This window comes from Ascaphus truei, chromosome 5 (genome assembly GCF_040206685.1).
Source record: "Ascaphus truei isolate aAscTru1 chromosome 5, aAscTru1.hap1, whole genome shotgun sequence".
NCBI lineage: Eukaryota > Metazoa > Chordata > Amphibia > Anura > Ascaphidae > Ascaphus > Ascaphus truei.
In genome coordinates this window covers 306,400,898-306,425,391 of record NC_134487.1, presented here as the reverse complement: position 1 = coordinate 306,425,391, position 24,494 = coordinate 306,400,898, and the positions used below count along the sequence as shown (strand labels likewise).

Below are 24,494 nucleotides of genomic sequence, written 5' to 3'. Positions count from 1 at the left end.
TATAACTAATTTTGACCAGCTTGCTCCTAAGTTTGAGCAACAAATGCATGTCTGTCCCTTGCCACCTTCCGAAGGGTTCCATTGGTTTCGATTTGGCCGTCAGAACCACTATGGACGCAGCCTTCGATTTGGCTGTGAGTAGGTTATTGGCAACTTTTGTTAGTGCCGACTCGTGGAGTATTGAGGACAGAAACCAGATTGCAAAGTGTCAATGCGGGTGTAGAAGTAGAGAAAGTGAGTCCAGCCGTTGTATACAAGTAGCTGGGAGGCAAATGGGATGAGAGGGAGGGTGGTGGTTGGAAAGGGGGTTGGGTCAAGAGGGTTTCTTTGTGCGTGGTTTTTAAAGGGGGGAGAAAAATTAGGCTGGAGGGGAGACTATGAGGAGCACTGAGACCTCCACCTCCTGGGGAAATGTGTGGATAGGTGTGCATGTGGTGCCTGACATGAAGAGCTGTCATGTCTGATGGACTCAATCTGTTCTGTGAAGTAGGTGACAAGTACTTAGGCCGCGAGGGTGGAAGGGAGTGCAGTGGTGTGACGGGAGCTTTGTGACAGGCTATGAATAATACACACCAAATATATAACTGGGTTGAACCGGACGAGACTTAGATATGATAAAATATAATTTATTCCTTGAAAAAGGTGAACACACGAGATATACAAATAACAGACAATATATGGACACTTACTTAAAGGTTGGAACAAGAAAAGCCATCAGGATACAGGATGGGCCATTTCTTCCATACTTCAGTTTCAGAGGTTGACATCACAGCAATTTGGAAAAAATATATATCAATGTGGCGCTCTAAAATTATATTCCTATATAAACAAGTGCATATAAATAAGGTGATACTAATACAAACATTTGAATGCCGCTTAACCCAGAGGGGGGGGGGTCGTTCTCTCGATCCCGTGGACGTGGAAGAAGTGAAGATCATCGGGAAGCGCAAAGTCATGTAAAACAGAAACACATTTCCTGATGGTGCAGTATTGTGATGTAGATAAATAAAAAAAAATTAAAGTGCGGTGTGCTAAGTACTCACAAGTGTATGGTGAGTGTTGTTCCCATAAAGGTATCTTTCAGGGACAGCCTGTCTACCCGTGGTAGAGGTGGGTCAGTGTATCTAGGCGGATACTGAGGACCTTAGGTAAAAAATGAGGAAACAGACATAGTGCAGACTGTACGAAATATCTATTAAAATGGTAAGTGGATGTACAATACACTCACAATGTATAAAAGAATAACAAGCGTTTAGATCACATATTGGATCTCAGTGCAAGGTAGCTGTATCAGTCCCCCCTTCGCCTCGGCGTGCGTTTCACTGATGCGTCTCACCCAAACCGGAAACCGGAAGTGACGTCATCTGCGCTTGGCTCTCTGGGGAACTTCGATCCTTTAGTGGTCTTCTCTCATCAGGGTTCACTCTACGCGTTTCTCCGTATAGCGGTTTCATCAGGAGTGTAATCTGACATGTTCTAAGAGACTATTTATAGGCTGTGCTAGAGTCCCATTGGCTTACATTAAGTATGGTAATCAAATAGCATAGCAGCAACAGACTTGTAGTTAACAGCAATTAAGACTCACATCACACATATACAGTATGAGTCTTCCAAAATGACATAACAATTACATAAAATTACATAAAAATTAAGTACATATGTTTTAATAAAAACTAAATAGCAAACATCTAAAAATACATAGATTAAAATATAAAACTTAAATATGAATCGCCTCATTACAGCTAAGATAGGCAATTAACCTCTTAATGGACTGATCTAAATGCAAGTATTTGCTAGTGATAGTAAAATTTGGCATCTAGTGGGAAAGAAAAGAGACATGTTAGAGTCAAAGAAATGGTTTTCTTTCAACCACGTGTTGGTTTTTTTGTGGGTATATTTCTTAAGGCACTAGGTGACAAATAGTTTTTAATATTTGGTGCTTTCTTATATACCATTTTTACTTTGTCAGCCAGATGTTTCCCCAAAACTGGGTCATTTTTGAGTATCGGCCAATGGGTGTTAAGGATTTTATTAATTTTGCTGGCATCCTTATTATATAAACTATTTGTCACCTAGTGCCATAAGAAATATACCCACAAAAAAACACACGTGGTTAGACCCACCTTTAGGATTTTATGATTGCAGAATGTGCACTGCCTGCCAACACAGTTCTAAAATGTCACACAGTTTCAAATCAAACACAACACAAAAATCTTATACTATTAAGCAGCATTTGAACTGTAGAACAAGTTTTGTTATTTACCTCGCAGAATGTGAATGCGGTTTACAGTATATTGGTAAAACTACACGTCCGCTTAGAACGCGCATATTAGAGCATTTGGGTAACATAAAACGCAAAATCACAACCCATTTTTTATTAAAACATAACTCTAATCCTGCTAGCTTTACATTTAAAGCTATTGAACAAGTGTTGCCCCACTGGAGGGGGGGCAACAGAGACTTAAATTTAATTAAAAGGGAGTCCTTCTGGATGTTCGAGCTAAAAACGATTCATCCTCAAGGCTTAAATCTAGAGTTCGATATAAAACCATTTCTTTGACTCTAACATGTCTCTCTTCTTTCCCACTAGATGCCAAATTTTACTATCACTAGCAAATACTTGCATTTAGATCAGTCCATTAAGAGGTTAATTGCCTATCTTAGCTGTAATGAGGCGATTCATATTTAAGTTTTATATTTTAATCTATGTATTTTTAGATGTTTGCTATTTAGTTTTTATTAAAACATATGTACTTAATTTTTATGTAATTTTATGTAATTGTTATGTCATTTTGGAAGACTCATATATGTGTGATGTGAGTCTTAATTGCTGTTAACTACAAGTCTGTTGCTGCTATGCTATTTGATTACCATACTTAATGTAAGCCAATGGGACTCTAGCACAGCCTATAAATAGTCTCTTAGAACATGTCAGATTACACTCCTGATGAAACCGCTATACGGAGAAACGCGTAGAGTGAACCCTGATGAGAGAAGACCACTAAAGGATCGAAGTTCCCCAGAGAGCCAAGCGCAGATGACGTCACTTCCGGTTTCCGGTTTGGGTGAGACGCATCAGTGAAACGCACGCCGAGGCGAAGGGGGGACTGATACAGCTACCTTGCACTGAGATCCAATATGTGATCTAAACGCTTGTTATTCTTTTATACATTGTGAGTGTATTGTACATCCACTTACCATTTTAATAGATATTTCGTACAGTCTGCACTATGTCTGTTTCCTCATTTTTTACCTAAGGTCCTCAGTATCCACCTAGATACACTGACCCACCTCTACCACGGGTAGACAGGCTGTCCCTGAAAGATACCTTTATGGGAACAACACTCACCATACACTTGTGAGTACTTAGCACACCGCACTTTAAATTTTTTTTGTTTATCTACATCACAATACTGCACCATCAGGAAATGTGTTTCTGTTTTACATGACTTTGCGCTTCCCGATGATCTTCACTTCTTTGACATCACAGCAATACATGCGTCTCATGAAGACACACGAAGGACAATAGCCATAGGCTGAGCCTGGTTCTTATACCATTATTTCCCATTGAACACAACCTAAACCCAGCCCCTCTCATAAATCAGTGGTGAGGTTGACAGTTTTCCTCAGAGTAAAACTCCCACCCAAGGACGTTTAAAAACTGCTTTTCCCATCTAAATAACTTCATAACTTCAGTTCAGTAATACTTACTGGCACGCGAGACATATTAATACATTCCGAAACGCATGACGCTCCCAATGAGACTAAATATTACCGTGTAATACTAAAATTAAGAGAGATATTAATATGTGTCGCTTAGGACCTGCTACACATCATGTGTTTGTAATCGTTATGTGCGAATCAGTCCCACGAATACACACGTGTAGCTTTTAGCACGTTCAGCCGAGGACATCTCATATTATTCTTATATTTAATAAGGTCACTCATTCTGATATCTCCTTGCGTAACCGCACCCTGGCCCCCATCAAGAAATCCTTTGAAGCAGGGACTCCTGTAGTGAATATTTGTCACTGGTGCTATATTTTACACCCAATGCCCCAGCCTGGGTCTAGCTGTCTCTACCAGCCAGATGTGTTAACCCCCGCTGTACTTTTCACACCCAACTTCAATCAAGCCTTTTGAAGCCCAGATATTTCTGAAAAGACACCACGCATCCTCATGTATTTTCCTAAACTGCAGCTCATTAACCCCTTAAGCCCCAGTGTGTGTGGTGCAGACACTGGCCCAGACACAATACATTTATACAGGGGAATAAACAGTTGGATGGCTGAAGCAAGGCAAAAACACATTACTGGACCCCAGTCCAGTTAACCCCTTGCTTCCCAGGTGAGAGTAGAGGGTGGCCCAATGGGGTGTAACCCCTTTAATCCCGGGCCAAACCCACTCTCTCTTGACAAGTGGGCAGCGAAGAAAGTTAATGGTGGCGTATAGGCATTGAGGATTAGACTCATTTGTACGAGCGAGGACACGTAGGTTTGCTTGGCAACTGAAAGGAGGAGAGTATCAATGTATAGTGGTGGAAATTATCTGCTTTAGAGACTCTTTTCTTCCAGAAACATTCAGCAGTGCTTTTTGGAGGTAGAGAGTAAAGTTTTTGTGACTTCACTCTAGACAAGTTGTGTGGTGGCATGAACTGTCTTGTCTTAGGCTGCGCTTATAGTGCCCGGCGACAAGATGTCGCGCCAAAACAAATACATTGGTTCCGTCGCATGCACTTATAGTAAGCGAGACGGAGCTGCACAAAAATTTGAAGCCGTTGAAAGTTGATTTTGGGAGAGACAGTCGCCACCAATCACAGAGAGCCTACTGCACTCTGCCCACCCCCTTCGTGTCGTCACTGGCCTTGTCGCCAGTGACGTCGCTCCAAACCTAAGTGCAGCTTTCGCCAGCGGCGACGGGTGACGTCATCGGTCGCGTGTCGCCAGCACTATAAACGCGGCCTAAGGCTGAAGAATGTATTCTGTTGTATAAAGAAGTTTCTAGGTCTATGCAGTAAAGGGTGGAGATGGGAGAGAGATGTTTGAGAATTTTAGGTTTCTGTATGTGCGTGTGGATGTAGGTGTTGGGGAGGGTGCAGAGGGTAGACTGAGGATAAAGGTTAGGACTTCATAGATGATCAGAGAGAGGGAAGGGTGGGTTAGAGACTGAGCAAAAGTGAGACGTCAAGGTAGAGACCATTGTGTGAGATGGAGCGGTGGTGCATTGGGAGAGACCATAGGAGGAGGTTCAGGAGAGAATGGGAGCTGAATTGGGATTAATGGGTATTTTTCAAGTCTCCCAGGATGACGTACGTGTCAAAATTGAGGAAGCCAGGTGACAAAGCTGTCAAATCAAGAGGTTGGTGAGGGGGGGGGGGGGGGTGATTGATAACAGCAACACTGAAAGAAGGGGTTGTGGGTTTTATCATGTGTTATGTGCAGCATGGGGATAGTAGTATGTCTATTCCTCTGTCCGGTCTCTTCCCTGGTCACCGTGGGAGAGTGCAGTCGGGGAGGCGGTATGGGATGAGCCAAGTTTCTGTACTGGCTAGGGGGGAGGGTGAGAGCTGGAAATGAATAAATCGTGGAGGTGGGAGTGATTGGCTGTGCGCGGTGAGGAGACAGTGGGGTGGGATGTGGAAGGATTGGTATGAGCATAGGGCCAGGATTGGTGGGAATGTTGCCCCAGTGTAGGAGTAATAGCAGGAAGAGAGAGTAGGAGGGGAATGTTGCCCCAGTGTAGGAGTAATAGCAGGAAGAGAGAGTAGGCGGGGAATGTTGCCCCAGTGTAGGAGTAATAGCAGGAAGAGAGAGTAGGCGGGGAATGTTGCCCCAGTGTAGGAGTAATAGCAGGAAGAGAGAGTAGGCGGGGAATGTTGCCCCAGTGTAGGAGTAATAGCAGGAAGAGAGAGTAGGCGGGGAATGTTGCCCCAGTGTAGGAGTAATAGCAGGAAGAGAGAGTAGGCGGGGAATGTTGCCCCAGGGTAGGAGTAATAGCAGGAAGAGAGAGTAGGCGGGGAATGTTGCCCCAGGGTAGGAGTAACAGCAGGAAGAGAGAGTAGGAGGGGAATGTTGCCCCAGTGTAGGAGTAATAGCAGGAAGAGAGAGTAGGAGGGGAATGTTGCCCCAGTGTAGGAGTAATAGCAGGAAGAGAGAGTAGGCGGGGAATGTTGCCCCAGGGTAGGAGTAATAGCAGGAAGAGAGAGTAGGAGGGGAATGTTGCCCCAGTGTAGGAGTAATAGCAGGAAGAGAGAGTAGGAGGGGAATGTTTCCCCAGTGTAGGAGTAATAGCAGGAAGAGAGAGTAGGAGGGGAATGTTGCCCCAGTGTAGGAGTAATAGCAGGAAGAGAGAGTAGGAGGGGAATGTTGCCCCAGTGTAGGAGTAATAGCAGGAAGAGAGAGTAGGAGGGGAATGTTGCCCCAGTGTAGGAGTAATAGCAGGAAGAGAGTAGGCGGGGAATGTTGCCCCAGGGTAGGAGTAATAGCAGGAAGAGAGAGTAGGAGGGGAATGTTGCCCCAGTGTAGGAGTAATAGCAGGAAGAGAGAGTAGGAGGGGAATTTGCTGGATGTGAGAGGCGGATGGAGTTGATGGCTGCAGAATGAGGGAGATTACAGTAGACAATGGGAAATTAGGAACAAGGGTTTCGGGGAGAGTGTGGGAGCTACGGATAGAGGCAAGCAAGGGGGACAGCAAGGTAACAGTCGTCCAAAGCTCGAGATTGGATGGAAGTCATTATGAAACATGAAGCTGCAGGGCTATCAACATGGGGCACAAGGGGGTCGCCCTGCGGCAGCTTAACTGACAAACCCTGCACCTTAACCAGGGGGAAGAGCTGGGACCTCCGTCCTGGCGGGTGTGGGGGCCTCGCGCTGGAAGTTGCTCCAGGGCCTCCTCTCTCGCCACACCTGCCCCTCCCCCTCCTGGTGTGTGTGTTGTGGATGGAGGGGAGGGAGAGGGTGTATTTGTGTACTCTGAGGATGAGAGGAGTTCCCCCCCCCACCACCTTTCTCTCCGGCCAGTTACCTGGATTTTGTTTCCTCTTCGCTAGATTTTTACAGATTTTTAATAGGAAAAGCTAAAGAAAAGTGTGCGTGTAGGTTATTGCAACGTTGTATTTTATTCTGTCCTGCTACAGCCCGAGTCTTGCAGTCAGACTTAAGAATTGTCCCCAAGCTAGTTTCATGGGCCTGATGTAGGGTTTCCTGCGGGGTGTTGGCAGGTGCAGTGTACAAACTACATGCAATATCCTACATGCAATATCCTACATGCAATATCCTACATGCAATATCCTACATGCAATATCCTACATGCAATATCCTACATGCAATATCCTACATGCAATATCCTACATGCAATATCCTACATGCAATATCCTACATGCAATATCCTACAGGCAATATCCTACAGGCAATATCCTACAGGCAATATCCTACATGCAATATCCTACATGCAATATCCTACATGCAATATCCTACATGCAATATCCTACATGCAATATCCTACATGCAATATCCTACATGCAATATCCTACATGCAATATCCTACATGCAATATCCTACATGCAAGTTTTTTTTTTAGATCAGTTCTGTAGTATAAGATTTTTATTTATTTTTTTTCCCCCAACTCTTGATGCCATTTTTAATGAGTTTTAATATACTGAGCATGCTTTGTTTTCTATAGCAAGTGTTAGCCACCTCCCCAGCAGTGCAAGATTTTTGTAACACTTTCCTGTCTGTGATTAAATAATTTGTTGCCAATATTCCCTGCAGTTTGAGCTTTAAACTGTAACACTAGATAACATAACCTTAGTAATATAACTATACATTGTAGCTGCTGAAGGATTGATTGTAACTGAAAGGCAGCCATTTAGTGAACCCTGGGAAACAAGATTTTGCTGATTGACGACGGGAGAACCAAGCTTGGGTAATTCGTTTCCAATAAAGATAATCAAAGGCTGCATATATTAAAACAAGCGAGAGGATATATTTGTGAGTGTGTAATCTGCTTGGATAGCAGAGAGATGCTGGAGATGGAAAGCGATTCTCCTGTAACCTCCACAGAGGAATAAACCTGGCGGAGGCAGGGGGGGTACCCAGCAGCCTGTCTGGCAGGTCCTGCGCAGGGGGGGTACCCAGCAGCCTGTCTGGCAGGTCCTGCGCAGGGGGGATACCCAGCAGCCTGTCTGGCAGGTCCTGCGCAGGGGGGGTACCCAGCAGCCTGTCTGGCAGGTCCTGCGCAGGGGGGGTACCCAGCAGCCTGTCTGGCAGGTCCTGCGCAGGGGGGGTACCCAGCAGCCTGTCTGGCAGGTCCTGCGCAGGGGGGATACCCAGCAGCCTGTCTGGCAGGTCCTGCGCAGAGGGGGGTACCCAGCAGCCTGTCTGGCAGGTCCTGCGCAGAGGGGGGATACCCAGCAGCCTGTCTGGCAGGTCCTGCGCAGAGGGGGGATACCCAGCAGCCTGTCTGGCAGGTCCTGCGCAGGGGGGGTACCCAGCAGCCTGTCCTTCCACGCTGGTTGGCAGGTCCTGCACAGAGTGGGAACAGGCAGCGCCACCAATGGGGGAGGGAGAGACGGGACAAGGGTCTCGGGCCCGGGTGCTGCGGGGGGCCCGGCCTGCGGTGCAGATTGGGCCTCTTCCCTCTGTGCATGTCCTTCAGGCATTGCTGGGAAATAATACTCTGTGTAACATTACGTGGAACGTGTCCTTCAGGCATTGCTGGGAAATAATACTCTGTGTAACATTACGTGGAACGTGTCCTTCAGGTATTGCTGGGAAATAATACTCTGTGTAACATTACGTGGAACGTGTCCTTCAGGTATTGCTGGGAAATAATACTCTGTGTAACATTACGTGGAACGTGTCCTTCAGGTATTGCTGGGAAATAATACTCTGTGTAACATTACGTGGAACGTGTCCTTCAGGTATTGCTGGGAAATAATACTCTGTGTAACATTACGTGGAACGTGTCCTCAGGTATTGCTGGAAAATAATACGCTGTGGAACGTGGGAGATAATACGCTGTGACACGTGGGAGATAATACGCTGTGGCACGTGGGAGATAATACGCTGTGGAACGTGGGAGATAATACGCTGTGACACGTGGGAGATAATACTCTGTGGCACGTGGGAGATAATACGCTGTGGAACGTGGGAGATAATACGCTGTGACACGTGGGAGATAATACGCTGTGGCACGTGGGAGATAATACGCTGTGGCACGTGGGAGATAATACGCTGTGGAACGTGGGAGATAATACGCTGTGGAACGTGGGAGATAATACGCTGTGGCACGTGGGAGATAATACGCTGTGGAACGTGGGAGATAATACGCTGTGGCACGTGGGAGATAATACGCTGTGGCACGTGGGAGATAATACGCTGTGGCACGTGGGAGATAATACGCTGTGACACGTGGGAGATAATACGCTGTGACACGTGGGAGATAATACGCTGTGGCACGTGGGAGATAATACGCTGTGACACGTGGGAGATAATACGCTGTGGAACGTGGGAGATAATACGCTGTGACACGTGGGAGATAATACGCTGTGGCACGTGGGAGATAATACGCTGTGACACGTGGGAGATAATACGCTGTGGCACGTGGGAGATAATACGCAGTGGCACGTGGGAGATAATACGCTGTGACATGTGGGAGATAATACGCTGTGGCACGTGGGAGATAATACGCTGTGACACGTGGGAGATAATACGCTGTGACATGTGGGAGATAATACGCTGTGGCACGTGGGAGATAATACGCTGTGACACGTGGGAGATAATACGCTGTGACATGTGGGAGATAATACGCTGTGGCACGTGGGAGATAATACGCTGTGACACGTGGGAGATAATACGCTGTGACACGTGGGAGATAATACGCTGTGGAACGTGTGCTTCTTGGCTGTATATTTGATAAGCTATACAGTGTTGAATGATGTTTGCTTCTGAATGTTAAGAGCAGGTTACGTGTCTGCGTGGCCTCACTTTATTACAACAAATGCCATTCTGTTGCTGAAGGCAAAGGTATAACGGGGTAACACGGTATTAACGGGTTAACACGGTACAATGTATAACTGCTCGTGTTCCAACCCGATGTGTATATGTCGTCTCAGCTTGCAGGAACCGCAGTCCTGGCGATAGGATTATGGCTTCGATTCGACTCCAAAACAAAAGCTATTTTTGAGGCTGATCCGGAAAACAGTGTATTCTATACTGGTAAGTGTGTGTGTCACTGTGTGTGTGTCACTGTGTGTGTGTCACTGTGTGTGTGTCACTGTGTGTGTGTGTGTGTTTTCTATCCACATAACGGGATTAACGGTGGTCCATTAAGGTCCAAAGTTATCACTTAAAGCGGCAGTTCCCTATCCCTGCTGACAGTCTCTGCATTAAGCCAATCTGGCGGTGTCCGAGAATTGCATAAATTGGCATATTAAATAAAGTTGCAATGCGCGCACGCTTCCCGCTCGCTAAATCGTCTGCAGACCCTGAGTGAGCCACAGCTTTTCTCCCACCTCGGGGCCAGTTTTGCCTGGTTCCTAAGCTCCTGCGACCGGTTTGCACTTCTATACTCTCTGAACGCGCCTTTCTCAGGGCGCCAAATCTGGGTGGCCACAGGATTTACAAGAAAAGACCTTTTATACAGCGAGAGATGCAGAACCATGAAGCGCATTACGTGGTATGTTCTAGCTCAGGGGTCTCCAAACTCCGTCCTCAAGGGCCGCCACTAGGCCGGCTTTTATGGATATCCCTATTTCAGCACAGGTGGGGCAGTCTTCGATTGAGCCACATGTGCTGAAGCAGGGATATCTATAAAAGCCGCCTGGTGGTGGCCCTTGAGGACGGAGTTTGGAGACCCCCTGCTCTACCTTGACTATTTGGAATTTTTTATGATTTATTTTTAGACCTGGCTTGGTATATTAAGCAGCACGTTTTTGGAAGGTGGGCAGCTGCCTCTTAAAGCAAAACATGAAAAATATATATATTTTTAATGTATTCATTTTTTTTTTAAATCTGTCTGTACCACCAAATATCTGTGAGATTGAGGAAGCTAAAATACTTTTGCAAATGGCGAAGGCATCAAAACTGGGTCGTGTTTGCATAATGGGGGATTTTAAGTATCCAGACAGACTGGGCAAATGAGATTAGCATTACAACAAAGGAAACAGATTTTTGGGGGGTGCTTAAAGACAATTATATGACCCAAATTATTGCGGAACCAACCAGGAGAGGGGCAGTACTGGATTTGGTCATTTCAAACAATGTAGAAGTAATACCCAAATGTTCCAGGACTTATTTGTTAACAGTGATTATAACATGGTCTCTTTTGAAATAAATGATCAAAAAACAGATTACTTGGGTTCAACAAAGACCTTCAACTTTGGAAAGGCAGATTTTAATAAACTGAGGTCTAATCTACTAGTAATACAATGGGATGATGTTTTTGCAGGGAAAAATGTAGATGATAAATGGGCAGTCTTTAAAACATTGTTAGAAAAGCACACTTATCAGTGTATACCCTTGGGTAATAAGTATAAAAGAAATGTCAAAACCAATGTGGCTAAATAAACAGGTAGGGGAGGAAATGGACAAGAAGAGGAAGGCGTTTAGATTCTTTAAATCAGAAGGGACAGAGACATCGTATCAGAATTATAAGGAATGTAACAATTGTAAAGGGGCAATCAAATTAGTAAAAATGGATAATGAAAAAAGGATTGCAATAGAAAGTAAGGTCAACCCTAAAAAGGGTTGTTATTAAGTACCTTAATAACAAAATAATGAGAAAAGAAAATATAGGACCCTTTCAGTGTGAGATGGGTAGGCAGATTATTGGAGATAAGGAAAAAGCAGAGGTATTAAACACATTCTTTGCCTCTGTGTTTACAGGGATGAATCAAGTTCAATAGTAGAGCCACAGTAGGAAGCCACAACCTCCATATTAATGAACAATTGGTTAACTGAGGAAGAAGTTCATAAGCGACTTGAAAATATTAAAGTAAATAAGGCACCTGGCCCCGATGGCATACATCCAAGAGTTCTCAAGGAGTTAAGCTCAGTAATAGCAAAACCATTATATTTAATATTCAAGGACTCCATTTCCACAGGCTCAGTACCACAAGATTGGAGTAAAGCAGATGTGGTGCCTATATTTAAAAGGGGAGCTAGATCACAACTGGGGAATTACAGACCTGTAACCCTGACTTCAATAGTGGGGAAGCTACTTGAAGGTTTAATACGGGATAATATTCAGGAATACCTAATGGAAAACAAAATTATTAGTAATAGTCAGCATGGATTTATGAAGCATAGATCTTGCCAAACTAACCTTATTTGTTTCTTTGAGGAGGTAAGTAGGAATTTAGACCAGGGTAATGCAGTTGATGTGGTCTACTTAGATTTTGCAAAGGCTTTTGATACAGTTCCTCATAAAAGGTTGGTGTTCAAAATAAAGACAATTGGACTCCGTAATAATATATGCACCTGGATTGAAAACTGGTTAAAGGACAGAAAACAGAGGGTTGTCATAAATGAAACTTTTTCCAGTTGGGCTAAAGTCGTGAGTTGACTATCTCAGGGATCCGTACTGGGACCCCTGATTTTTAACTTGTTTATTATTGATCTTGAGGTTGGCATAGAGCGAAAAGTCTCCATCTTTGCTGCTGATACTAAATTGTGTAAGGTAATAGAATCAGAGCAGGATGTAATTTCTCTTCAGAAGGACTTGGAGAGACTGGAAACGTGGGCAGGTAAATGGCAAATGAGGTTTAATACAGATAAATGTAAGGTTATGCATTTGGGATGCAAGAATAAAAAGGCGAATTACACATTAAATGGGGATAAATTGGGGGAATCCTTGTTGGAGAAGGATTTAGGAGTGCTTGTTGTCACGCCTGTATGCCCGCAGACCAAGCTAGACCCCAGTACTGAGGTGGGAACGGTATGATACCACACGCCCACAGCAGTGGGAGCAAGCCCGGAGTGTGGTATAGCGTTGCTGGGCCTGTTTGGAAGAGTTGTTAGAGTATACTTGCAACGCTTGGGGAGTGTCCGTAAAATAGCCGTGTCCGTTAGCCAATGTCCAGGGACCAGAGGGTAGAGTCGTCAGAGGGCAAGCCAGGTCCTAGGAAGCCAGAGGTCAGCGAAGTCGTACGTGTAGCAGAGTTCAAGGGATACCAGTGAGCAGAGTAGTCCAGGGTTAGCAGGGGTCAAAGCCAGGGAAATCCAAAGTATCACAGGAGCAGGTAATAACAGGAGCACAGAGGGAGCACAGCATAGGTCAGGTACACACAGGGAAACAGGAACTATGCAGAGCGAGGAAGAGGTGGACAGACAGGGATTATAAATGACAGAGAGGGGAGGAGTAGGAGAGTAGAGAGAGAAGCTGGAGATAGGTCAGGGGAAGAAGAGGAGACCCCTGTGAGCTGGGGATGCACGCACACAGGTTGCAACACAGACGCGGCCCGCTCGGAGCAGGGGAAGACCGCAGGAGGAGGACGGAGCCAAGAGGAGGGGAATGCACGCGAGGCCCGTGCGAAGGCCAGCAAGGGCAGGGAGGAGCATGCACGCGCATCCTCCGTGGGCAGAGGCGACGCGCGTACCGGACGCGTCACCAGGCGCGCAGAGCGCCGCGGGTACCGCGCGAGGAGGAGGAGGAGGAGGAGGAGGAGGAGGAGGAGGAGGAGGAGGAGGAGGAGGCGGCGGCGGCGGCGGCGGCAACGGGATGGATGGCACCACAGGGGAACGTAACGGAGCTACCGGGGGGGAGATAGAGCGGGGAGGATCAAGGCAAGGGTTAAGGGAGCGCGTGGGTATGCGGGACCTGCGGGGGATGCGCTGCGGTAAGGGGAGAGAGGTAGAAGGTGAAGGAGAAGAGTGAGAAGGAATAGAAAGGATGGGAGAGAGGGACAAGGAGAGGAAGGAATCTCCTGAGTCGTCACAGCAGTCTTAGCAATAGTGCCCAAAGTCATGCAGTAGCTGCAAAGGCAAACAAGATCTTATCTTGCATTAAATGGGCAATGGATGGAAGGGAAGTAAACATAATGAGGCCCCTTTACAAAGCATTAGTAAGACCACACCTTGAATATGGAGTACAATTTTGGGCATTAATCCTAAGAAAAGACATTCTAGAACTAGAGAGTGCAGAGAAGTGCCACCAAATTAATAAAAGGGATGGACAATCTAACTTATGAGGAGAGACTAGCTAAATTAGATTTATTTACATTAGAAAAGAGGCGTCTAAGAGGGGATATGATAACTATATACAAAAATATTCGGGGGCAGTACAAGGAGCTTTCAAATGAACTATTCATCCCAAGGGCAGTACAAAGGACTTGGGGCCATCCCTTAAGGTTACAGGAAAGGAGATTTCACCAGCAACAAAGGAATGGGTTCTTTACAGTAAGGGCAGTTAAAATGTGGAATTCATTACCCATGGAGACTGTGATGGCAGATACAATATATTTGTTCAAAAAAAGGTTGGACATCCTTTTAGATGGGAAAGGTATACAGGGATATACCAAATAAGTATACATGGGAAGGATGTTGATCCAGGGATTAATCAGATTGCCAATTCTTGGAGTCAGGAAGGAATTTATTTCTCCCTTATGAGATATCATAGGATGATATGACCCTGGGGGGATTTATTTGCCTTCCTCTGGATCAATAAGTATAGATATAGGATAAATATCTGTTGTCTTAATTTAGCATATGTTGAACTTGATGGACGGAAGTCTTTTTTCAATCTCCTCTACTATGTAACGGAGTTACATAGTTACAATGTAATGTAGTATTGGATGATACGGTTTCCATTTTTTTTTATGTACTGATCATCCTGTGGTTGCTATAGCAATCTTTTAGAAAGTCGTATTCACTTCCTGTTTTGAAACGGGCTCTTACAAACTTTATATTTTTTTTAGCTCTTCACTTTGGCAGCAAAGTATCACAAACAGATCTGTTGCTGTGTTCCAAACAGCAGACTAACTATTACTCTGGGAGCTGTTACAATAAGGTGTTACTTAGTAATATATTGTTACATAGCTGCAGTATAGTCAAAAGGCAGCCATTTGGTTAGGCACACAATCAAGATTGTTTTTCAGATGTATAGCAGGAGCCCCCAACGATTGGCAGCTTGGGTACGAGTGTAGAATGATGCATATAAAGATAAGGGGGATGTAGAATTACTGCTTTAAGCAGCAATCCTTTTATTTGTTAAATCGTTCTAGAGTTCAAACTGTGTCTTCGGCGCTAAACCGCGTTAATTTCAGCTCTGTAGACCCCCTGCTTCCCAAGATATGTACCTCCATACGGAAGCAGCCGCTCTGGCTGGGCTACGTGGGGCTATAGAAATGGTGGTCCCATGTTAGGCGGCCATTGTGAAGCTGTGATGTCATCCTTTCCGGCTTCCTATTGGCCGGCGTGACCAGGACATTTACATTTGTAGATCTGCTACCGGCGCCCCTGATGGAGTTAAGTAACTCGGGGGGTCCCCGGAGCTGAAATTAATGGGGTTCCGCTCCGGAGACCCCCTGCTTCAAACTTAGGGGGAAGAATAGATCATTTTGGGGGGAAGCAGTTGGCGTTTACAAGCGTCACCACAGTGCAAAGCTATCCTAAGGCCGTGATTGTACCCAAAAACGCATGCGGCGTAGTGTGTGGCGGCGCCAAAACAATTACCTTCAATGAAACTGTTTATACCGCAAGCGCCGGTCGCGGTGCGCCGTACTGCAAGGCGGGCGGCTGGGGAAGAGATTGAGAATTTAGTTTTTTGTTTTGTGTGACGCCCGCGTCACACGAGCGGTTTAGCCAATGAGGGCGAACCGGCCACGCCTCTGCCACGCCGACAAGACTCTCCTGCTCCCCTTCCCCCGTATAATCAAGATGCCGCTCGGCGGCAGCGCTGGGTGACGTCACAGAATATCGCTGCCGCCCTTGGTATAAACTCAGCCTAAGTGTTTGGCAGATAAAGATATATTTTTATCCTGTATACAGTGGCTTCCAACACCAAGTGGGATGTACTGTAACTAATACGGAGGTACGAAATTCACCAGCCTATAAACATCTATCTGACGCGTCCTTCTATTCGTTCTAGGTGTTTACATCCTGATTGGCGCCGGAGCGCTCATGATGCTGGTTGGATTTCTGGGATGCTGTGGGGCAATTCAAGAGTCCGAATGCATGCTGGGCCTGGTATGTTATATTCTATACTAGGTTTCATATGTTATATTCTATACTGGGCCTGGTATGTTATATTCTATACTGGGTTTCATATGTTATATTCTATACTGGGCCTGGTATGTTATATTCTATACTGGGTTTCATATGTTATATTCTATACTGGGCCTGGTATGTTATATTCTATACTGGGTTTCATATGTTATATTCTATACTGGGCCTGGTATGTTATATTCTATACTGGGTTTCATATGTTATATTCTATACTGGGCCTGGTATGTTATATTCTATACTGGGTTTCATATGTTATATTCTATACTGGGCCTGGTATGTTATATTCTATACTGGGTTTCATATGTTATATTCTATACTGGGCCTGGTATGTTATATTCTATACTGGGTTTCATATGTTATATTCTATACTGGGCCTGGTATGTTATATTCTATACTGGGTTTCATATGTTATATTCTATACTGGGCCTGGTATGTTATATTCTATAGTGGGTTTCATATGTTATATTCTATACTGGGCCTGGTATGTTATATTCTATACTGGGTTTCATATGTTATATTCTATACTGGGCCTGGTATGTTATATTCTATACTGGGCCTGGTATGTTATATTCTATACTGGGTTTGAAGTTGTTTTTTGTTTTTGCTGCTGCACCCCCTTGTGTCCAGGTCCCTGCGTTTGCGCCTCGAGGGACCCAGCATCAAATGACGCCGAGGGTCCTGTGACCCCGCACCGTTATTTGATGCGCGTTGCCATGACGACGTGTAACGTCACATGGAATGACGCCGCATTGTCATGGCAACGTGAGCAAAAGCCAGCTGAATCCCGGTAAGTTGAGATTGCAGAGACCTCGCACGGACCCCAGGCATTTAATTTAAATGTCCCGGGGAAGAGTGCGGGGCATCTGCAACTGCCCGCGTCCCCCCCAAAAAAATTCAGCTCACCCCTGTTCTAGTCTATGCACGGTATGTTATATTCTATACTGTATTTGGGATGTTATAGTCCTATGCAGGGCATGGGATGTTACAGTCCTATGTAGGGCATGGTATGTTATAGTCCTATGCAGGGCATGGTATGTTATAGTCCTATGCAGGGCATGGTATGTTATAGTCCTATGCAGGGCATGGTATGTTATAGTCCCATGCAGGGCATGGTATGTTATAGTCCTATGCAGGGCATGGTATGTTATAGTCCTATGCAGGGCATGGTATGTTATAGTCCTATGCAGGGCATGGTATGTTATAGTCCTATGCAGGGCATGGTATGTTATAGTCCTATGCAGGGCATGGTATGTTATACTGTAGTCCTATGCAGGGCATGGTATGTTATAGTCCCATGCAGGGCATGGTATGATATAGTCCTATGCAGGGCATGGTATGATATAGTCCTATGCAGGGCATGGTATGTTATAGTCCTATGCAGGGCATGGTATGATATAGTCCTATGCAGGGCATGGTATGTTATAGTCCTATGCAGGGCATGGTATGTTATAGTCCTATGCAGGGCATGGTATGTTATAGTCCTATGCAGGGCATGGTATGTTATAGTCCTATGCAGGGCATGATATGATATAGTCCTATGCAGGGCATGGTATGTTATAGTCCTATGCAGGGCATGGTATGTTATAGTCCTATGCAGGGCATGGTATGATATAGTCCTATGCAGGGCATGGTATGCTATAGTTCTATGCAGGGCATGGTATGTTATAGTTCTATGCAGGGCATGGTATGATATAGTCCTATGCAGGGCATGGTATGTTATAGTCCTATGCAGGGCATGGTATGTTATTGTCCTATGCAGGGCATGGTATGTTATAGTCCTATGCAGGGCATGGTATGTTATAGTCCTATGCAGGGCATGGTATGTTATAGTCCTATGCAGGGCATGGTATGTTATAGTCCTATGCAGGGCATGGTATGTTATAGTCCTATGCAGGGCATGGTATGTTATAGTCCTATGCAGGGCATGGTATGTTATAGTCCTATGCAGGGCATGGTATGTTATAGTCCTATGCAGGGCATGGTATGTTATAGTCCTATGCAGGGCATGGTATGTTATAGTCCTATGCAGGGCATGGTATGTTATAGTCCTATGCAGGGCATGGTATGATATAGTCCTATGCAGGGCATGGTATGTTATAGTCCTATGCAGGGCATGGTATGATATAGTCCTATGCAGGGCATGGTATGTTATAGTCCTATGCAGGGCATGGTATGTTATAGTCCTATGCAGGGCATGGTATGTTATAGTCCTATGCAGGGCATGGTATGATATAGTCCTATGCAGGGCATGGTATGATATAGTCCTATGCAGGGCATGGTATGTTATAGTCCTATGCAGGGCATGGTATGTTATAGTCCTATGCAGGGCATGGTATGTTATAGTCCTATGCAGGGCATGGTATGTTATAGTCCTATGCAGGGCATGGTATGTTATAGTCCTATGCAGGGCATGGTATGTTATAGTCCTATGCAGGGCATGGTATGTTATAGTCCTATGCAGGGCATGGTATGTTATAGTCCTATGCAGGGCATGGTATGTTATAGTCTTTGCAGGGCATGGTATGTTATAGTCCTATGCAGGGCATGGTATGTTATAGTCCTATGCAGGGCATGGTATGTTATAGTCCTATGCAGGGCATGGTATGTTATAGTCCTATGCAGGGCATGGTATGTTATAGTCCTATGCAGGGCATGGTATGTTATAGTCCTATGCAGGGCATGGTATGTTATAGTCCTATGCAGGGCATGGTATGTTATAGTCCTATGCAGGGCATGGTATGATATAGTCCTTTGCAGGGCATGGTATGTTATAGTCCTATGCAGGGCATGGTATATTATAGTCCTATGCAGGGGTAAGTCTACACTCCTTGGTAATCTAGACCAACTTTGCACAAGCGCTTGCAAATAAACCTGTTGGGGAACAAAGTAGATGTGTATTTCGATGTTGAATTAGCTGCTTGTGGAAATGAATGTACTGCACTGTAAGATAATACTTTGTATTGTGTGTCATATCTATATCTATATCTATCAATCGTAATATTGCTTTTAAAGCCGCTTCCCCTCAGACCGAGCACAGGAACCAGGGATGGAAAGCTCACGGGCCCCGCGATACTTACTGGTAAAGGTACGATCTGGTTTATTAATCCCTCGTGTCACGTGGGCAATAAATAGAAAGCTGCAGCGGGTGACGTTTCAGCTTTTTACTTTCCTGCGTGACACGGGGACTTAAACACCTGAGCGGGGGGACTGGAATAATCTACTTTTACCGGGATGAATCTCTGGAACCCGTGGGTCCCAGAGCTGAAAATGGCATGTTTCAGGGCCCCCGCTTTAACTCCGGGAGGCTCCCAAATAAGCAGACCCCTCAAGCACGAAGTAACAGGAAATGTGTGCTGGGTTTGAGCGGCTTGTAATGGTTCTGACTAAACGCACCTTTCAAAACTGAATTCTTTTATTTGGTTAAAGCTTGTTGGATACATATTATAAATTGTAACAAATATATATTTTTTGCTTTTTCCTAGTTTTTTGTTTTTCTCCTGGTAATTTTTGCAATTGAAATTGCTGCTGGAATCTGGGGGTTTGTAAATAAAGACAAGGTAAGCTTGTTCCAAATTATTTAACTGATTTTGCTTCTTAAAGGTTCAGTCCAAGTGGCATTTAGTTTGTTTCTTTATTGTAATCATTTCGGGAGGGGGGTTGCTCGTTTCCGGATCTGAACCTGGCTGGTTTGGATTTCCATAATACCAGCAGCTTGTATGTCCCGCTTTATGTCATCTCTTGCAACTTCTTCATATTTGCCTGCGTGACCAGGACATTTAAACTTAAGATAACAGCATTCGCTTCAGAGGTAAGTAAGTATCTCAGAAAGCAGGGGGTCCCAGAGCTGAAATGCAGGTGGTCCCGCTCTGGAGACCCCTGCTTCAATTCTATTGCCTAAAACAACAGGGGGAAAAATGCCGCTTGGACTGAACCTTAAATAGTATTTTTTTACTGCGGTTATTGGCAATTTGTACACGCAAAAAATAATTACTGCCACAATATGAAGCTAATTTATGATTAGCTCATCCCTTAAAGCTCTTGCTGTATAATAGCGATCATTCAGCTGAGTGTTTCAGAATTCTGACTACTTGGAATTGCTAAGAGGCGTCTGTCTGCTCACAGGTTTGAAAATTACCATTTTCCTTTTAAAGGATTGAAGTGTTGCAAAGGTTATTGCACCTGCTCATAACGCAGAATATCATAGCAACATCCTTTGCTACATGTGTAAAACATCACTAACCTTCCTACAAGGGACACTGATTATTGATTTTCCCTTCAGAACAGAGTGACTGTGGCTAGCAATAACTACGCAATCTGCTCCAAATTTGCCTTGATACCTCTCTGTGCTCCTTCCTTTTACTCCTCTCGTTACTAAACAGTCAAACCCGTAGGAACGCCGCATTCTGCAAACGTAGAACATTTTGCTGTCCCAACCTGTTTTATTTAGGACACTGCTTATAAATTAGGAAGAGTTGGCACTCTAGCATTCGATGTCGTGGAGATCTAAACCTGCCTTTTTGACAACATCCTTTTTTACCGCCTATCCATCATTTCGTAACACCTTTTTGCATTAACATGATTTTGTTGTTTTTTGACGTTTAGACTGTTACTGTAATTCCCACAAAGGTTCAGGTCCAATAACTTCACCTCCCTCAATATCGACTCCTTCCTTTCTCTGCTGCTTCTGTCCGTCAGCAGATGAGAAACGGAGGTGTGGGGAATCCCTGCCGAGTTTCCACCAGTCGAGGAATCCGCCAGCATTAATAATATAGAACTGTGACCAGGGCTATTTTATGTTGCATGCATTATAGTCACATCTGTCAAGATCCGCCGCCACTAGCGCTTATCTGGTTCCGCCTCCTCTGTGCTGCCGCCCTCCGTCTTCTACAAAATCGCAGCGTCAAATGACACTGCGGACGTCTCATTGCCATGACGTCATTTGACGCCGCAACAAAACGTTGCCATAGCAACAAAACGTTGCAGCGTTATTTGATGCTGCAGAAAGAAGACGGCAAGGCGGAGACGGAACTTCCCATCAGGCCCGAGAGGCCAGAGAGCACGGCCTCTGTGACTTCCCGGCCTCTGTGACTTCCCGGCCTCTGTGACTTCCCGGCCTCTGTGACTTCCCGGCCTCTGTGACTTCCCGGCCTCTGTGACTTCCCGGCCTCTGTGACTTCCCGGCCTCTGTGACTTCCCGGCCTCTGTGACTTCCCGGCCTCTGTGACTTCCCGGCCTCTGTGACTTCCCGGCCTCTGTGACTTCCCGGCCTCTGTGACTTCCCGGCCTCTGTGACTTCCCGGCCTCTGTGACTTCCCGGCCTCTGTGACTTCCCGGCCTCTGTGACTTCCCGGCCTCTGTGACTTCCCGGCCTCTGTGACTTCCCGGCCTCTGTGACTTCCCGGCCTCTGTGACTTCCCGGCCTCTGTGACTTCCCGGCCTCTGTGACTTTCCGGCCTCTGTGACTTCCCGGCCTCTGTGACTTCCCGTCCTCTGTGACTTCCCGGCCTCTGTGACTTCCCGGCCTCTGTGACTTCCCGTCCTGTCCTATCGGACCTAATGGGAAATTTGCCATTGTATCTGTCCAATATTCACTGATTATTAATATGTTGCTGGATCTGATAATCTGCCCTTTACCTTTCAATTGGTAACGTAAGCTGCAGAAAGACATTCAAGGGTAACAATGCTTAATAATGGCTTCATTCTTTTGGATAACGATAAATGTCAGATCAAAGAAACATCCTCGTTTCATGTCCAATAAATAGTGTATTTAGGCTGGCCGAATAATGTTAGCGTGTCGGGAAATGATGTAAGAGGATGCAAATGTTGGAAATATTATTGGTACGGAAGCTGGTTCAGAAACTGGAACACGTACCACAGATTTCCAGCACTTGCCAAGTTTATTTATGCAAACCAAGTATTTGGGGAGCTCCGATTCCTGAGAGCCTGATCGGATCTTTCCTGCAGCACATCTCTTCCTTCTCTTTAGGCTGATATTTTTCTTGGTGAATTGTCCCTCTTTGTAGGTGGTTGAGGACATAAAGGATTTTTACAAGCAGACTTACTTGGAGTACATGAAAACCAAAGAAACCTCTATAAAGGAAACACTGAAAGGCATACATTTTGCGGTAAGTTATTGGTGAAGGTTAATAAAAGGTTTTTTGTCCTCTCGGTGCAATTCCGTCACCGTGTTAAACTGCCCTGAAATGCGAGGCCCTTTAAACCAAACACCATCTTATTATGCAGTCGGGTTAGGATTTTAAATAGCTTTTTCTTCCCTGTACCTGCATTATATTGATCACACAAAGCTAATGCAGACCTCCCTTTCTCCACTAGCACATAGAGAAATTATTTTATCCGTTTTGTTTTTTATCCAGACTTTAACAGCCTTATGAGAGAAGCTTCTTAATGCGGATCCCTCCTCCACCATTTATTTAAGGGGATCGCAATACTTTAGTCAGTTTGAGAACAACTACAGTAAAATACAATTATTTTGTTACACATGGGACACAGGAGTTATAAATCACGGTTGCATTAAATGAACACAAGTTATACATAAAATTTACAGACATTGGATATTATGGGCATATGTAACCTTTACAGACTAGATTAAACTTGTGTTAGGAGAGGTAGGATACGCCTGCGATGTGTTGGAGGCCCTGTCGCCATGAGCTTGCAATCTATTAGGCAGGGTAAGTGGAAACATTGGGTACAGGGGATAAAAGGGCTGGTGAGTTCCAGAATCCAATAAGGCAGCAGGAACATTGCCAGAGATAAGTAAACGGCGGCCCTCTGTGGTTGCAGCCTCATTCTGAGGGAGAACCTCATTGCAAATGTTACGAATATTCCTTCCAGGACAAACCTCCTTCGTCATGTAACAAAAAATGCTCTGAATTATTAGTACTGTCTGTTTACTTATTCATGCAGTGTAACTTCATATTATGTTTACATTCATAATCTGTATGTAATATACTTATTGTTGGGTTGTTAATTTAAAACAATCATTTGTACTTTCTTTTTATTATTCATTGTTTTATTGTTTAATCTGCTGAACATTCAGTATTAATGACAAAGTATTTTGATGTTGGTTTACCGCTGTCGCTGCTGCTGCCCGAGCTATGGCAGGGAAATGGTTACACATGGTCTCTTTGCTTTGTTGCAGCTGGATTGCTGTGGCATGACGGGGGTTGGTGAGGCTCTCCTGTCGGACATCTGTCCTAATAAGTCAGGACTTGCTACATTTACAGCAGAGGTAGGAAACTTTCTATCAACTTTTTACAAGTCCAGAAAACTATTGGTGTTCGCACAGATGTTTGCGTTTTTTAATTTCTTCCGGACAGGGCCTTTGTTATACCTGCACAAATAAGCTATTGAGCATTAGGTGATGTTTCTGACAAGTACTGTGGATATTCTGCTTGTTGCAAAAACCACTTTTTAATCAAGATTTGAAAATTAACTGTTCTGCTCTATTGGCGACCCTTAACCGCCAATATCTCTCTGGCATGAACATCAATGTATTGGAAGAATATTTTATAGCGGAAAGAAAAAGTTGAGACTAATATATCTCTTGTCTTGCAGTCCTGTCCGGCAGCCCTTGAAAAATTTGGAAATTCCAAGCTTCATATCATTGGTGCCGTTGGGATTGGAATTGCTGTGATCATGGTTAGTATGGGATAATTGGGTATATATGCATGTTTAAGCCGTGTTATTTTATTTTTATATAGAGTAACAAGAGTTTGTGAACCCTAATAATCTTTTATTAAATATCCAATAGAGTTTGTATTAACCAATTCCATGTCTTTTGAAAGAAAATAATGTATGAATTAGACAATGATTAAGGGTCAGGGTGTGTGCAGAAGTAAGTGACACCCAGGTTTTATCAGCTAAAGTTAAAGGGGATAATTACAATCCGGTGTTTAAATAAATAGGTAGATATTCAGGTGAGTGTTTGGGAGGTGTGTGGAAACCTCTCCTGCCATGATCAAAATAACTGCTTTTCTGAGGTCCTCAGAGATTTATCAGTTATCTGTATAGAAAGGGTTACAAAACCATTTGGGGCTTCACCAATCAGTCTACAAATAGAGAAAGTTCAAGACGATAGTCACTCTACCCAGGAGTGGTCGTTCTACCAAATCTCTCCAAGAACAAACTGGCAAATCACGCAGGATTCACAAAAGACGCAAGAGTAACATTCAAGGGGCTGCAGGCCACTCTCGCATTGGCTAATGTGAATGTTTATGACTCAACTATCAGAAAAAGACTGAAAAAGAATGG

General features: G+C 44.7%; 1 protein-coding gene across 1 annotated transcript in view; it reads left to right on the top strand.

Annotated features, from left to right (window-relative positions):
* The window catches only part of CD9 (CD9 molecule), a 40,262-nt gene that overhangs the window by 13,892 nt on the left and 1,876 nt on the right, over window positions 1–24,494 (top strand). Inside the window, exons 2-7 of the mRNA XM_075603057.1 lie at window positions 10,115–10,217; window positions 16,087–16,184; window positions 19,706–19,780; window positions 22,247–22,348; window positions 23,383–23,472; window positions 23,799–23,882. Of these exons, the coding sequence (XP_075459172.1) occupies window positions 10,115–10,217; window positions 16,087–16,184; window positions 19,706–19,780; window positions 22,247–22,348; window positions 23,383–23,472; window positions 23,799–23,882 (552 nt within the window). The remainder of the gene's footprint in view (window positions 1–10,114; window positions 10,218–16,086; window positions 16,185–19,705; window positions 19,781–22,246; window positions 22,349–23,382; window positions 23,473–23,798; window positions 23,883–24,494) is intronic.